Below are 16,932 nucleotides of genomic sequence, written 5' to 3'. Positions count from 1 at the left end.
CATTCACGACTTCCTTCTGGGTTGAACCTCATTTGTACAGCAGCGTAAATAATTTTCTCTTTTGCAAGCCCTACATATAAATAGGGGAATTTATTTTAATCAATAAATGATCAGATTTTTTTAAAGATGTCCCTATTGCTGACTTCCTCCTGAAAATACTAGTTGTCTGTTTCTAGCCTAATGCTGCGTACACACCATCACTTTATGTGATGAAAAAAAACAAAGTTTTTAAAAACGTCAATTAAAATGACCGTGTGTGTGGGGGAAAACTTTGTTTTATGTCTTGTGAAAAACGCCAAAAAAAAAATTGAAGCATGCTTAAATTTTTTGTGTCGTTTTTCAGACCGCTTGTCAGACCGCTACGCAAATGCAGTGCGACATAAAGTATTGCAACAACAGCCATTCTATTCTCTAGGGTGTCTGAAAAAAAAAAAAAAAATTGTATGTGTGTGTATATATATATATATATATATATATATATATATATATATATATATATATATATATATATATATATATATATATATATATATATATATTATAATGTTTGGGGTTCCAAGTAATTTTATAGCAAAAAAATGAGGTTCGGCCCTCAAGTGGTTAATTTGAGAAAAAAATATCCTGTGAGCTAGGTGTAAAGCGAAAAAAACTCTTTGACTATCTGGTTGATCTTTTACATAGCTAAATATAGTAATTATGTCCTGCTGTTTTTTTTTTCTTCTCAAAAGCTTTCAAAGCTGTTAAATAAAACAATCAAAATGTTTATATGTCTTTTTATTTTTTCTAAAAACCTAAAAAAGAACATTCAGTGGCTGCTAGTTAGTTAGTATTTTTGAATGGTATAGCTGGTAGTAAACCTCTATTAGAAGCTGTTGTGTGTGTCTATTAGCTACTCACAAAGAAAAGCTCAACTTTTCTGAGGCTGTCTAAAGTAATAATTCAAATCATGCCTAGTACAAGAACGGATTTTGCCAGTCTGTTGTGCCCCTGCTGGTAAATGCATTTTCACAGTGTTTCATCTTCTTTCATATCCTGTTTTATTTACAGCTGGAGGAGTCTGAATTTACCAGTGCTGCAGCAGTAAAGGCTCGGAAGTCTATGGAAGCCGAAATTGAAGATCTCCATCTTCAAATTGATGATATTTCCAAAGCTAAGACAGCGGTAAGATACATAGTGATGTGCGCCAGCTATTTTGGCATTTATCCGTTTTCATCTGCCGAAGCTGTTTCCTGTCTTAGCGTATGACGGTCAAGCTCCTGTCATATTCGTTTCTGTCCAGTGGTGAAATCTTGGACCTGCCTGAAAAAGTTATGCTTTATGTGGCTTCTCTTTGTGTGCCACCTGTACCCATTTATGCGTTCCTTATTTGTATGCTTTTGTATGTGTCATATTTTCCTGCCTCTGCCTGTTTTCTATCTATGCAACTTGCTGCTGTTCCCATCCATCATATTTGTGCCACACATTACTGCTGTATTTTATCGGTGACATACATTTGTTATCTCCACCTGTCAATTCATTGTAAGATGAGTACATCTAATCTTCTAGCATAGTCGCTTATGGATAAATTGACAGGTAGTTATGATGGACTATAGTAGATCAGTATTGTGTAGATACATGTATAACATCAGTGTGTATTATCCCACATTTCAGGTAAGTTTACATTTTGGCACGGTTTGTAGAAACACGGAATTCATTAGTATAAATTAATGAGACATGAATACTCACTTCTGCTTAAACCTTAAAGAGAATTTTAGGTCAAATAAATAAACAATACATACTTGATTTATATCTGCAATACATGCACATCCCCCTAGGTTTCATCCCTTTGAAAGTACTAAATTCCTGTCTGGGCAGACAACGCATTGCCATGGTGCACTTAAAGCCGAACTCCAACTTTTTTTTCACTAGAACTGAATGGAATGATCAATCCCAGCATAGGTCATACCTCTTTACCATGTAGCTCTGTTGTCTGCAGATCTCCCAATATTCTGGGTATAGTTGTGGCTTTGTATCGTGTGACACTCTGTATATCCTGCTGATAGACTCTCCCCCTTACACAGCCACTTGCTGCAGCAGCTAGAGCCTATAACACACCTCTTTGCAGTCTTTCAGACTCTGCAAATGATGACATTTCCTTCATAACTCTGATGGTGGGTGGGATTGAATACATTTTAATTAGCATTCAGTCCTGCTCAGTCACACCTACAGGAAGAGTCCAAACCTCCCAAGTCCTGTCTCTCAGATCACAGCATTACTCAAGAAGGAAACCCTTCATACACACCCTGTTTTGAAAGCTAGCTGTGCTGTTGCTCGGAAGAACGGAATTAATCACAATTAAATATGCCGACCAGTGTGAAAGGGGAGATTCCCACTCTTCAGATCCACTCTCCCAAAGCCCTGCACTCTATGAAGCGATTCATTTACACATGAAGGAATCCCCTTCACAAAAGCCTCCCATAGCCCTTCCTCTGTAATCTTGCAGTAAGCCATTTTTCTTTGGCATGCTGCAAGAAAGGAATGACACAGGAGTAGGTATGACACATTTACACCCTTTTACCACCCACATGAAGGCCCAGAAACACCCACAGTAACTCTAGGACCCACTCACAGCAACTCCTGAAACTTCAGAGGCGCTAAGGATCATGGGATATGTAGTATCAGGACTGGCAAAGAAAGGAATCGGGAAGTCAGAGAAATTAGAAATTCAGCCAGGAAGAGGAGTGGCATCACAGACACAGAAACCTGCTGTATACAGAAGGTTAGTTACACACATACTGATAGTGGGGTTGTGATTCATTTACATGCACAATTCATATGATGTTTTGGAGAGAAAATGCTGGAGTTCTTTTTGAAATCCCAGCCTGGATTTTCAGTCCTGCCTGGTGGACTACAGAATTCTGCCTGTCCCGACACTCTTTGGCCCACTCTGAAGGCATACATTGATTTCTCTTCCAGTAAAACAATATCGCTGCCCTGAATCGCAAGTGCCTCCTGACACTGTGTGTGTGTGTGTGTGTGTGTGTGTAGGGAAAGGGTTCTTTTGGAGGTGCAGTTCCAAGGGCGGACCTACTTTAATAGGAGCAGAGCCCAATCATGATGTCACAGGGAATAATAGCCATTTCTTGCTATAGGAACAATGTAAATTAAATAAATAAAACGATTTCTGGGACATGCTCAAGGAGGGGAAAGAGAAGGTATGGTGGTAAATTTGAGTAATGCCTGGACATACAATTTAAAGAAGAAGTCCAACCTCAGCTGGTTTGGCTGGGCTTCTCCTATGGGTCACAGAAGTGCAATTCATTTTGCACTATCTGCTGAAAACAGATCATGGGAGTGGAGTACTCCTGTGACCTGTTTTCCTGCTGACGTCACAGCAATCAGTCCAGGCACTGCGTCGTCACGACAATAAAATGAAAAGGAGATGCCGCTCTCTAAGCCTCTGGACCTAAACAGCTGCTCCCGCCCTACTAAGAACGTACAGGTGCTGGCTTCCCACAAGTCTATAGAAGAGGAAATAAGTCCTAGACTACGCTGCAAGGCATCTTTATTGTGGGAATAAATGAAATCCAAAGCAATGCAGTCAAATCAAAATGTGGACAAAACAGGGACAAGTGGCTAACGCGTTTCACATCGTCAGATGCTTACTCATAGCTATGAGTAAGCATCTAACAATGTGAAAATCGTTAGCCACTTGTCCCTGTTTTGTCCACATTTTGATTTGACTGTATTGCTTTGGATTTCATTTATTCTCACAATAAAGACGCCTTGCAGCGGAGTGCGGCAGTCCAGGACTTTTTTCTTCATCAGTCTGAATCCGTCAAGGTGCCTGGACTGATGCCCCTCTCAGCCTCTCAGCGAGCTGTCCCTCCACAGCTCAGTGCTCCAGTGAGCGTGGAGGGGGGGGCAGAGTGGAGAGCTACGGATTGACAGGCAGCAGCTCTCTGCTCAGGGAGCTGTGAGAACCGAGCTATTGGTGGTGTTTGATCGTTCGGTTCTCAGTGCAGAGGCGGCGGTGGACAGATGCGGCATTGGACCGATGCTGCATTTACCTAGGTTAGTATGGATCTGGAAAAACAAACATACTTCTTTTTTAACTATGCCATCTATTCCTCCTTTCTGCCCACTTCTTCTTTCCATGTTTATCTTCTGTCCCAGTTGCTTTGTCACTTTGCTGTCCTGCGTTTGAGCAGAAGTAAGGTATCACAGCAACATCCTCCATGGTTTAGAAACGAACAGGCCACTTCATGGACAAAACTCTGGGGAAAAAAAAAGTTAATTTGGCATTTATAACAAAATACAGTATATTCGGTTAAGCACGTGTTAAACACCAGTTTAAAAGGTTGTCAACCCTTTCATTCCTAATGATTCTGCACACAGACTTTTCCAGCTTTGTAGAAACCATGCACTCAGTGCTGCAACCACACTACATAGACACCTTTGTCCTTAATTAACCCCTCCCATTGCTGTACACATTTACTGCGCTCATTATCATCCCGGAATGGAAGTAAAATGCCACTGGAGGAAGGCAGCTTTGAAATGACATTTTCATTTATTCTGAGCTTAAGAAATTTGACTCTTTTAGCTGTGTCCGGTTTTCTTCCCCCAGTAGTAATAAGATAGATGACAGTCAGGCTGAGCCAGGGAAGTAGTTTTGCTTTTGGAATTATGTGCTAATAGATTCATTAACTTTCTGAAGCCTACATTATTCTCTTTATTAACAGGACCACCCCTCCCAAACCTCTTCTTCCTCCAGCTGTATTGCAGTACAGATTTTCATAAAAACTTGCATATTCTGGATGATTGTACTTCTGCAGAAGGGACTGGAGAACCCTAATGAGGAAGTCAGTTATCTGTGTCTCCAATGGCAACCAGGATCTGCTTTTGAGATCATCTTCTCTGTGCTAGAAAATTACAGCTGGAATCTGGTTACTTTGAGTAACCAAAACACATTTCCTTTTATACGTTGATAAAAAATTAAATAATCAGCACTATCTTTGCCCACAGTTATGCATTGTAATAACAAACACCCAAAGTTTATCCTTTATACGATGTCTAATGTGATCGATTGTATATTATCAGATCAGTAGGTTGGGACACCAGTCACTTGCCCTATGTATAGGCTTTTTACACATAATGGAACATTACTGTAAAAGGAGGCAGAGTAAAATTACAATGCGACATGGCCTCAGGGCACCACTGTTTTTGTCATCCATCTTCAAAGTATACGTACATTTGGTTCTATATATTAATAAACTAGGCACATATGAAATGTCAAAGAGTTTAATGCCTGTATTAAGAGCTTCGGTTTGATAGCTGGCCAAACACAGTACAAGCTGAATTGTGCATGCATTCCCAATACAGTCTCCTTTAGATCTACCAAAACTATGTAGTAAAAACTCTTCCTAAGGCCAGTAATGGAGCAAATTTCTTTCCTTTCAATCACTGACTGTGTTTACAGGGGAATCCCTCCTGTGGAGCTGTTATGTGCTCCCAGAGAGGGTATATAAAATCTGTCAGGCTGGTTGTACCCAGGTTGATCGATCGATCAACTTGGGTACAATCAGCCTGCCCATACATGGTTTAAACCTCGGCTGGTTCCTGCTGAACCACCTGAGATTCGAACCGACTATGGCCAGCTTAAGCAATTTATTAAACCTGTCTTCTGTTAGATAGACCCTTATGCCTCATACACACGACCGGTTTTCCCATCAGGAAAACTATCATGAGAGCTTTTGGCCAGGAAAACCGGCTGTGTGTATGCTCCATCGCAGTTTTCCCGACAGGAAAACTGCGGGGAAAAAAAGAGAAAATGTTTTTTTCTTTTTTGCCACCGGGATTCCCGGTGGTTTTTAACCCAACAGTTTTCCTATGGGAAACACTGCGATGGAGCATACACATGGCCGGGATTCCCAACCAAAGCTCTGATGGCAGTTTTCCTGTCAGGAAACCCGATCGTGTGTAGGGGGAAAAAGTTACCGAGCAGGTTCTCGGGTTTTCCCCTCGGGTTTCCCGGCAGACTTTTTAACCGCCGGGAAAAATGGTCGTGTGTATGAGGCATTATAGTACATATTAGACTAAAAACAGAAAGACTGGGTTTAGTTTAGTTTTCCTTTCTTTGTTGTATGTAATACCTATTCTCACATGTCCTTTAGACCTGAAGATCAATTTAAATACTAACCTACTATACTACACTAACCTATCCTTTAGCCCTGGTTCACACTGGGTACGATTTGGAACGATTTGAGATGCGATTTGACATGTCAAATCGCATCTCAATTGTCGGCAATGGCACTGTCCTAATCAGTGCGACGCCGCATCTGCGATTTCAAAAAGTAGTTCCTGTACTACTTTTTGCGATTTCGGGCCGCGATTTACATTAAATTGCGGCCGAAATCGCGGCGAAGTCGCGGCAAAATCGCAGCCGCAAAATCGCGGTAAAATCGCGCATTTTACCTCGATTTTTAATTCGCAGCAGTGTGAACCTAGGCTCAATCTTATAAAAAGATGTTACCAGCTCTGGGTTATGTTGTAGTTGCATGTGCTCTTCCAAAGGGTGAGATCTGTACTTAGGCAGAGCTGCTAATTAGTTGGTTATGCCTGAGCATGACCCTTTAAAATCACACATCTGAAGCCTCATGGCTATGTTCAGGGATAAGAAGTTTGAGATCCTTAAGATACTGATAGGCAAGTAAAGCATTAGCAATTCTATAGGAAGAAGTACAGAAATGTCAGAGAGGGGTTAAACTAGTGTTTGCATTAAGCTTTATATACATTAAAAATGTAGGCATTTATGAAAATATTTATCTATATCAACCAATCTAATGTTTCTTTTCTTTTTCTAACCTACAATGGGAAAAGGATAAACAAGACTGTTCTTGGTCAGTTGGCTTTTGCAAAAATCGAAACAAAATGCACTTTCACTCTCCAAGATTCGCCACGTCTCTAGAATGTCTCTACTAGAATGTCGCTTAATCTTATGGCTACTACTGCTTCTCAGCAAAATCGTTGCTTTCACCGTTTCCAGGGGTCAACTTCCAAACCCAGGCTTAGCACCTCCTTTCACCCTGGAAAAGCCCTGGACTCCCAAGTCAAACAAGCCTGTCCAGAAGCCCTCCTTGCAATGAAGGGGTGCCCCCACTCTTAGATGCGGTGGGAAATTTTTTGGCATTTGCGGCAGTCTGAATCCCCTGGGTTCAGTCTGTCATTGCTCTGTTCTCGTATTTTCCTTATTTAATCGCCACTATGCAGCAGCTTCAGGCACAAAGGAGTGGTTGTGCTTCTTGTTTTAGAAGAACAGTTTTAAGGATTCTATTAAAACCTATTTACAGCTCCAAAACAAACTGGGGGCATCCACCCAACACTGACCCTAAAATCTCTAAACTGATTTTTTTCCCTAAGGTCCCACATGAAAACTCTTGGGTCAAAACTGCACCCCTCAGTTTTGAAGAAGGGTTCTGGACTTAATGGTAGCCTCCTCCAGTATCTTTGTATATTTGCCCAGTTTCACTACCGATGTCTAAAATCCAACACACTCTCAACATAGAACAAACAAATCCAACCCTTGGATCACACAATGCTTCTGTCCAGCCAGAAAAAGCTCTCCCAAGTTTTCATTAAATTCTTGCGACAGGGCATCTTGTTTAAATGATCCAAAGTTGGCATTCTGCGCTCATTTATTTCTAGACCAGATGTCACCTTTTCAGTGTGAACTAATACATACAACTTCCATCTCTGGTATTATTAAGATAGTTTATAATAATAAAGCAGGTTTAATCTCTGGTCCACAGATAACGACTTCATTCTTCAGTGTTTTATTGTATGGTGCAAAGTACAAAAATAAAAATTCTCTGTAAATGTACTTGGCTATTTTAATATAGGGCTATCACATGCCGTTTGTTGAGTTTAATGCATGTCTTATTTTATATGTTTGAATGGCAGCTGGAGGAGCAAGTTAGCCGCCTGCAGAGAGAGAAGAATGAGCTACAAAGCAGAATGGAGGAAGATCAGGAGGACATGAATGAGCTGATGAAAAAACAAAAGGCAGCAGTGGCTCAGGTAAATTCCTTTTAATATTTGTGCTGTTTCACAATAGACTCCTTACAATGTCTCCTGATGTTGAGTTTATTGATTAAGATCGATTTTTAGTGACTACCAGAAATTCTGAAGAACCCTTTGAAGCAATTGCAATGGGATTGCGAGGAATGTAAATAAAGTGTTAATTTGCCAAGTAACTTCAACAGGTCATCAGTACTAACAATATCCTCTATGATTGTAATATGAGCAAAAAGACCAGAAGACTTACTACTCCACACAGTTAGAATCTCAAATTACATTTAACCCAGCTTTGGGACATGAGTTGAAAGTGAATCTGAAGGTACCAATTCCTAAAAATAACAAACATGTTATACTTACCTGCTCTCTGCAATGTTTTTGTACAGAGCACCCCAATCCTATTTCTTTGGGTACCCTGCCAGCAGTCCTGGCTCCTACCCTCTGCGGAGTGCCCCAATAGCAAGCCTATTGCTATTAAGGCACTCAAGCAGGCTCACTCCCGAGCCATGGTCCTGTGGATAGACATTGTCCATTCACATACACGTGTCTCCACCCTGCTCCCCCCTCTTTTTCACTGGCCAATGGCTCCCACTTCTGTGTGAGTCAATAAGGATAGAGAGTCGCTGCTCTCATGCCTCACGCTGGATTGAGATAGGGCTCTGGTAAATATAAGGTGGGTTAGGGGGGCTGCACCCAGAAGGTTTTTTTTACCTTAATGCATAGAATGTATTAAAGTAAAAAAAAATCTGCCTTTAGAACCTCTTTAAATTACACTCAAGATATTGTCTGTATAGAGTATTTTCTCATGTGTCTGCCTGGTTTCTCCTGGGTGCTTGAGTTTTCTCCCACATACCAAAGACATACTGGTAGGTTAATTGGTATCTCAAAATCGCCTCTAGTTGTATGATTGTGATAGATTATATTGTGAGCGCTTTCTTTGTGGGGACGGGACTAATTGTAGGGTTGATTTACTAAGACTTGAGAGTGCAAAATCTGGTGCATCTGTGTATAGTAGCCAAACAGCTTATAACTTCAGCTAGTTCAATTAAGCTTTAACGATAAAACCTAAAAGCTGATTGGTTTCTACGCAGAGCTGCGCCAGATTTTGCACTATCCAGTTTTACTATATCAACCCCTGTTGTTTTTTTTACTAATTGGCTTCATTGGAGTGCTGTAATGACATTTAAGTTTTGGTGGTAGCTTGGTTCTAGAGCAGTGGTTCTCAACCTTCTTAGTGCCGTGACCCCTTGATAAAATTTCCCAAGTTGTGGGGACCCCTAACAGTAAAATTATTTTCGTAGCGTGGGTTGTCAGCACCCAAGGCAAGGCAAGTAATTTGCGCCCTTAACCCACGGACATTTAGCTCTTCCTGAGTCCTTTTAATGCAACTATAATTATAGGTAGTGTTGCTGTCTCCAGCTTCAGTGTCCCCGACTTTGTGGTGTCTCGTAGCAGTGACACCCATGCCGAAATCAGGCGATAGGGTCTCCTCCAGCCCCTCCCACTTCACATTCCTCACCAGTCAGCTGACCTCTAGTCTCTGCCCCCCAGCCATACCTTGAACTGAATGGGCGCCTGCGAAGAGGCTGAGTGGGCGGCCGCGGGCTCCGGGAACAGCGCAGCGGGGCGGCCACAGGCTCCAAAGACTGCCCTGGTGGGCGGCCGCAAAAAGGCTGGGAGAGTGGTGCGGGCTTCAGGAACAGCCCAGGATGCGGTGACCCCTGCCAAATCTTTATTCGACCCCCCAGGTTGAGAACCACTGTTCTAGATTAAATCAGTCTATGTAAATTCACCATATTACTACTATAAAAACTTGAAGGCAGAATAACTATAGACATATGTATCAACAATCCGGTATTCCCTGGGACTAGTCTGGGTTCTAGGAACAAAGAGTCAAATCTGTGGCTGAAAATCTAGGGGCATATGAATAATTGAGCATTTTAAATCAACCCCTATATGACCATCCGCAGTTGACTGGTAGTTCAGTTTATCATCCAATTTTGTGAAGCTTTGAGACAGTTTTACACTAGGGATATTGTCATTGCTAGCAACTCATCAGCAACAGGAATATCCTACAGAGCAAAACACTGTACAGAAATACCTGCTTTCATTTGTCGCTCCCTCGCTGCCTAAATTAGAGAGGGGCCAATCTTTCTCTAACCACTTACATTCTACAGCAAATGCATCAGCTAAAGAGTGACACCTCGCTCTTCCGGGCAGCACAGGAGCGATACTTTGAAGCAGGTCAGCATTTTCTCTGCAGATAGTGTAAAATGGTCTTTACACTAAATGCTGGTGTGTGTCTTGGCCTGATAACAGACAGCTATTTTCTGCTCTGGCATTTTCCTTTTAGTTCAGGGGGTTCCCATTTTGTCTTGTTACTGCCACTCCATATTTGTTGTTCTGCAGCGGTTACCACTTTTGTAGTATCCTTGCATTCCTTGTTGGCCTTTTTGCCATTGGTAGAAAGTTCTTTGAATAGTGTTGATAAGAAAATAAATGTTTATTGTACTGTATTGCTGTGAATGAGCCATAGGTCACGGACTGCAGCACCCAGGGTGGTGTGTTTGTTCCATGCTCTGCTTGTTTGGGCAGAACACCGCTCACACAAAACTTTGCTTGTCTGCAAACATCCAGTTTAATTAAATGCACAACTGTATCAATAGATTATCTGCTTGTAATGTAAATAAAGTGGGATTGATTTTTTACTTTGGCCCAGTTAGCCTGGGAACCCAGAGAGTGAGCAGATACTGCTTTACAATAAATATTTCTTTGTTTTTACTAAAGCGTAATCTTTTTCTCACCAAACCATCCCATGAAACCTGTTTTTTGATTCACAGGCCTCCCGAGACCTGGCGCAGATCAATGACCTGCATACTCAGCTGGAGGAAGCCAGTAAAGAGAGGCAAGAGGTGCAGGAAAAGGTAAGAGAAGATTTCTTAATCTCATTAGCTGGGGTATACAGTAATCGGTGCAGACATGCATGTATGTGGATAAAGTATCAATTATTTGCCAAATATAAGTGTACCTGTCACCTGTACTTCAGAAATTATGTGCTGAAACATTAGTCATAGGAGCTTATAAACGAACTAAGAATATAGCATGTTTCATCATTTATGGGCTGTGTATTTATTATACAATCAGCTAAGTCACAAAAGAGCTGCACCCAACACAGGATGACCAGATATATAGCAGTTAAAGGGAACCTTAAACAAAGTATAAATCCATAGATGACATGTTTGGCAATATTACATTTCAGGCGACTAAAAACTCCAAAACCTGTTTATAACACAGGGATCTCTAATTGTGCGGGACCATGCTTCTGTGATCCTCAACATGCACTCACTGTAACCCCAACAAAAAGTAGTGTCACTCATATGTAAAACTAATAATCAGTAGTTGTCACCTTGCGGTGCTGGTACTTTAAAGCTGTGCTCCGGGCAGATGTATAAAACACAAGTTAAGGTAATATAAAAGCACTTAATACTAATACCCCTTTCACACTGAGGAGTTTTTCAGGCGGTACAGCGCTAAAAATAGCGCTGCTATACCGCCTTAAAAACTCCTGCCCAGCAACCTCAATGTGAAAGCCGGAGGGCTTTCACACTGAGGCGATGCGCTGGCAGGAGAGAGAAAAATCTCCTGTCATCAGCATCTTTGGAGCGGTGAGAGGAGCGGTATGTATACCGCTCCTTCGCCGCTCCTTCCCATTTAAAACAATGGGAAGCCGCGGCAATACCGCCCGCAATGTGCCTCTGCAGAGGCGCATTGCGGGCGATATTAACCCTTTATCGGCCGCTAGCGGGGGTTAATACCGCACCGCTAGCGGACGAATCCCGGCAAATCCGGCAGTATAGCGGGACCCCAGGGCACAGTTTGGAGACCACTTTTTTAGGGTAAGGGAAATATCTACCTATTGAAGTCTGGGAAAGCAGTAAGGACCTGGTGTCAGATTTAGCCTTGCCCCACTAATCTTATTGGGGGATATTTACTAAGCAGCTGTGCATGATAACCAAAAGATTTTTTTTTACTCATCTGGAAAAGCCTGTTGCTATGCAGTCCCACGACGAAATCTGCCTTTGGAATCACCTAGGATCCTGACATCCTCTCTCTCTAATGCTCCTGGGAAATGTGTGTCATCATTTCCCAGGATGCAGTGCGCTACCCAATTATCACTCCCCATCCAAGACTTCCAGGAAGTAAGTGCTTGTGGGCTTCACAATGCCCACAAGCAAAATGACAACGGTGTGGACATAGTTTTATAAACTGTCTTTTTTGAATAACTATGCAGAGCGGCGGCGGATTGTAAAATAGTAAGTGACTGGATATATATTATAAAAACGCATGATGAAAGGACATACATTTAAAAAATGCAAAAGTTGATTGGTTACTATGCATAGCTGCTCCAGATTCTGGCTGCTCCATTGTTGGTAAGTTCTCCTTGCAGCTGTTTGGATAAAGTTGGCATTCAAAAAAAGTGTCTCATGAATATAAAGGGGTCATTTTTAATTTCACATGCTTTACAGCTTTAGGTATACTTTAAAATCCATGTGTAAACATCATCCTTGATCTGGGTGCATATAGATATGTAATGTGTGCCCCCTTACATCGGGTCTCCTCATCAAGAGTGCCCCCTTACATCAGGTCTCCTCATCAAGAGTGCCCCCTTACATCAGGTGTCCCCCATAAAGAGTGCCCACTTACATCCGGTCTCCTCATCAAGATTGCCTCCTTACATCAGGTCTCCTCATCAAGAGTGCCCCCTTACATCAGGTGTCCCCATAAAGAGTGCCCACTTACATCAGGTCTCCTCATCAAGATTGCCTCCTTACATCAGGTCTCCTCATCAAGAGTGCCCCCTTACATCAGGTCTCCTCATCAAGAGTGCCCCCTTACATCAGGTCTCCTCATCAAGAGTGCCCCCTTACATCAGGTCTCCTCATCAAGAGTGCCCCCTTACATCAGGTCTCCTCATCAAGAGTGCCCCCTTACATCAGGTCTCCTCATCAAGAGTGCCCCCTTACATCAGGTCTCCTCATCAAGAGTGCCCCCTTACATCAGGTCTCCTCATCAAGAGTGGCCCCCTTACATCAGGTCTCCTCATCAAGAGTGGCCCCCTTACATCGGGTGTCCCCATCAAGAGTGGCCCCCTTACATCGGGTGTCCCCATCAAGAGTGGCCCCCTTACATCGGTTGTCCCCATCAAGAGTGGCCCCCTTACATCGGGTGTCCCCATCAAGAGTGGCCCCCTTACATTGGGGACAATCAATGTAGAGGACACCTAAAGTGCCTCCTTACATCAACTGTCTGCATCATACTAACTCATAGATCAATGGATGCACTCTGAGACGGGGGGGGGGGTTCCATAGCCCACCCCAGAACCCCTCTAGGTCTGGCCCTGCCATTTACATTTATGCATTACGGTAAATGTGCTATGCACATAGATGCACTGCAATGCTTTTCATATAAATGGCACCCCAACACACTTTTCCCAATGCATAGTAATGCATTGCCTAAAATAGTGAATGCGCATTTTTTTGGTGCTTTGGAGTACATTTAATGCAACACACACATTTTAATGGGTCCTCAAAGTTGCCTTACGTGTATAGCCTGGCATGTCTGTTTCCTAGTACCAGCTAAATTGGAATTTGTTTTATGCTTCAGGATGTCAATATTTGTATAAATTACTTGAGTTCTCTGTAGAAACCACCGATGATGACTATATACAGATTTAATATGCCTAATAACGGCAGTTGTGTAGAAAGCTTGGGAATAATTTGATAAAACTTGAAACACATAATTGCTTTGAAAATAGAACCTTTTTATCTTTTCAGAAGGACTTTTATCTACTTTTTAACTTAATTACTACACAAGTCATAGCAAGATTGTGAATGCAGACAGAGGTCACAATTCACTGTATCTTTATTAATGCAATTAGAACACTTAAGCACAGAGTGAATACAAATGGGTTGTAGTACATGTTCTTGATGTAATGTGTAGGCTTCCTCCTGACATTACCATACTGCAGTGTTTTAATCCATCTTCCGATGTCTCTTGTGGGGATATTCTAAAGAAGTATAGAAAGGGAAGCGCAGCGATATTTTCAACAGCAGTCAATCACAAGTTTTCTGTGCACCTGCCCCCAAAAAATAGAATTATAAAATGTATGGCATCTTTAGAATTTATTTTCTCGCTTGCATTGTAAGTCCTGTTAATGTGAATTGAATTTGTGTCGCTTTATTCAGCGATATAAATGTGTTCAGCATGTTCTGGTGAAATGCTACCTTTTGACTGTCAAGTAGTTACACTGCACCTGAAAATCACTTTCATTTCCCAAATGTACGCTATGTGCCTAATGGCAACAGACTGCTAAAATGTACTTCTAATGAGCTCTTGTAAGGCCATTAAGAAGCCATTGTGTTTATAGAGTTCAGATGCCTTTAAATGATCTGCTTATGATGGCAATTAATAGTATTTTAGAACCTAACATGGGAGATATTAGTCTATTTATTGGGGTGAATAATTTCCCAGGAAGGGCAAAGCATCAGGATCATTTTAAAGCCTACACTTGCAGTATTATATTTTCCTTTTCACTCCCTTGCTGCTCCCATTTGCCACCAAACACAAGGAGATGAATCCCATGGTAAGATCTAAGTCAATCCAAATGGTACTTACTGTACATAGGGCTGAAGACTCTCTTCCCACCCCATGTGATATCAGTGGGTCAATCACCTAACTTCTCTTCTTCAGCATGTCAGAGCTGAGGTGGGCAGAGTCTGCAGTTAATGCTCAGCACTGCTGATTGTTATCCATTAGGTTGTAGGTAAAAGCATTATTTAATTATATTTATTCTTTAACAACATTTTAAAGGAAAAGTCCACTTTCAGTGTACTTTTAATATTAAAGGTTTGCACCAAGAAATCCCATGTATAGGGACCCGCCTCCATTCATATCAGTCCTTGTAAAACTGTGCTAACTGGCACACTGCTTAGTTCTTCCAGCACTTAAAGAACATATTACCACAGTTCATAATCCTAATATGTGTCTGTTGTACCATGCACTTAAAATTATCCTGTTCTCTTTGTATTGCTTCCATTTTGTAAAATACCAGGATATCTTGCCAACCCCCCTGCTTTTCTGTTTTAATCTGACCACCCTAGGCATAAGAACACATCCATTACAATGTGGTCAGTTTTCTGGCTGTGCTGGGAGAACTGCCTGCCTGACCTCCAACAGTAAGACTTGTGCTGACACTCAATCCCCCCCCCCCCCCCCCGCAGTACTGTGCAAACGTTTTAGGCAGGTGAAAAAAGGCTGTAAACTAATGCTGCGTACACACGATCGGTCCATCCGATGAGAACGGTCTGATGGACCGTTTTCATCTGTTAACCGATGAAGCTGACTGATGGCCAGTCGTGCCTACACACCATCGGTTAAAAAAACTATCGTGGCATAACGCGGTGACGTAAAACACAATGATGTGCTGAAAAAAACGAAGTTCAATGCTTCCAAGCATGCGTCGACTTGATTCTGAGCATGCGTGAATTTTTAAGCGATGGTTGTGCCTACTAACGGTCGTTTTTTTTTTTATCGGTTAGGTATCCATCGGTTAAATTAAAAACAAGATTGCTTTTTTTTTAACCTATGGATAAATAACTGATGGGGCCCACAAACGATCGGTTTGGTCCGATAAAAACGGTCCATCAGACCGTTCTCATCGGATGGACCGATCGTGTGTACGCGGCATAAGTCTTCTATTTCTGAAAGCATTATTAATAGCTTATTTTTATCAATTAACAAAGAAACAAATCTAAATTAAATCAATATTTGGTGTGACCACCTTTTACCTTTTCAAAACAGCTTCAATTCTTCTAGGTACACTTGCACTTGTTTTTGAAGGAACTCGGCAGGTAGGTTGTTCCAAACATCTTGGAGAACTAACCACAGATCTTCTGTGGATGTAGACAGCATAAAATCCTTCTATCTCTTCATGTAATCCCAGACAGACTTGATGTTGAGATCAGGGCTCTGTGGGAGCCCAACTATCACTTCCAGGACTTGTTGTTCTTCTTTAGGCTGAAGATGGTTCTTAATAACATTGGCTGTATGTTTGGGGTTGTTGTCCTTCTGCAGAATACATCTGGGGCAAATCACACGCCTCCCTGATGGTATAGCATGATGGATATTTCTTATATATCTCAGCATTGAGGATACCATTTATCCTGACCATAACTCCAACTCAATTTGCAGAAACGTGGCCCCAAACTTGCAAGGAACCTAGAACCATGTTTACTGTTGCCTGCAGACATTCACTATCGAACCGCTCTTCCGCCCTTCGGCGAACAAACTGCCTCCTGCTACAGCCAAATATTTAAATTGTTGACTCATCAGTCCAGAGCACCCGCTGCCTTTTTTCTGCACCCCAGTTCCTATGTTTTTGTGCATATTTGAGTCATTTAGCCTTGTTTCCACATTGAAGTTATGGCTTTATGGCCCCAATTCTTCCATGAAGACCACTTTTGGCCAGACGTCCTTGGACAGTAGATTGGTGTCTTGGGTTCTATTAGTTTCTGCCAGTTTTGTGCTGCTGGCACTGCTGGTCTACTTCCAATGTCGAAGGGAAGTAAGCATGATATGTCTTTTATGTGCTGCATTAAGCTTCCTTGGCCGACCACTGCGTCTACAGTCCTAAACATTGTAAGATCATTAGTGTCCTCATTGCTAAGAAATATAGGCAGATACTTTATCCATCATGCCATACCATCAGGGTGGCATGTGATAGGCCCCACATGTTTTCTGCAGCAGAACAACCCCCAAAACATACAGCCAATGTTGTTAGGAACTATCTTCAGCGTATATAGAACAAGGAGTCCTGGAAGT

The 16,932-nt window shown here is 41.9% G+C and overlaps 1 protein-coding gene across 7 annotated transcripts in view; it reads left to right on the top strand.

The window, feature by feature from the left end:
• Positions 1-16,932, top strand: part of MYO18A (myosin XVIIIA) — a 475,424-nt gene that overhangs the window by 411,391 nt on the left and 47,101 nt on the right. For all 7 annotated transcript variants that reach the window (XM_040338545.1, XM_040338542.1, XM_040338541.1 and 4 more), the window contains 3 exons: positions 1,048-1,161; positions 7,939-8,055; positions 10,893-10,976. In XM_040338545.1, coding sequence (XP_040194479.1) covers positions 1,048-1,161; positions 7,939-8,055; positions 10,893-10,976 — 315 coding nt within the window. The remainder of the gene's footprint in view (positions 1-1,047; positions 1,162-7,938; positions 8,056-10,892; positions 10,977-16,932) is intronic.

This window comes from Rana temporaria, chromosome 2 (genome assembly GCF_905171775.1).
Source record: "Rana temporaria chromosome 2, aRanTem1.1, whole genome shotgun sequence".
NCBI lineage: Eukaryota > Metazoa > Chordata > Amphibia > Anura > Ranidae > Rana > Rana temporaria.
This window is presented reverse-complemented; position numbering and strand designations above follow the sequence as displayed.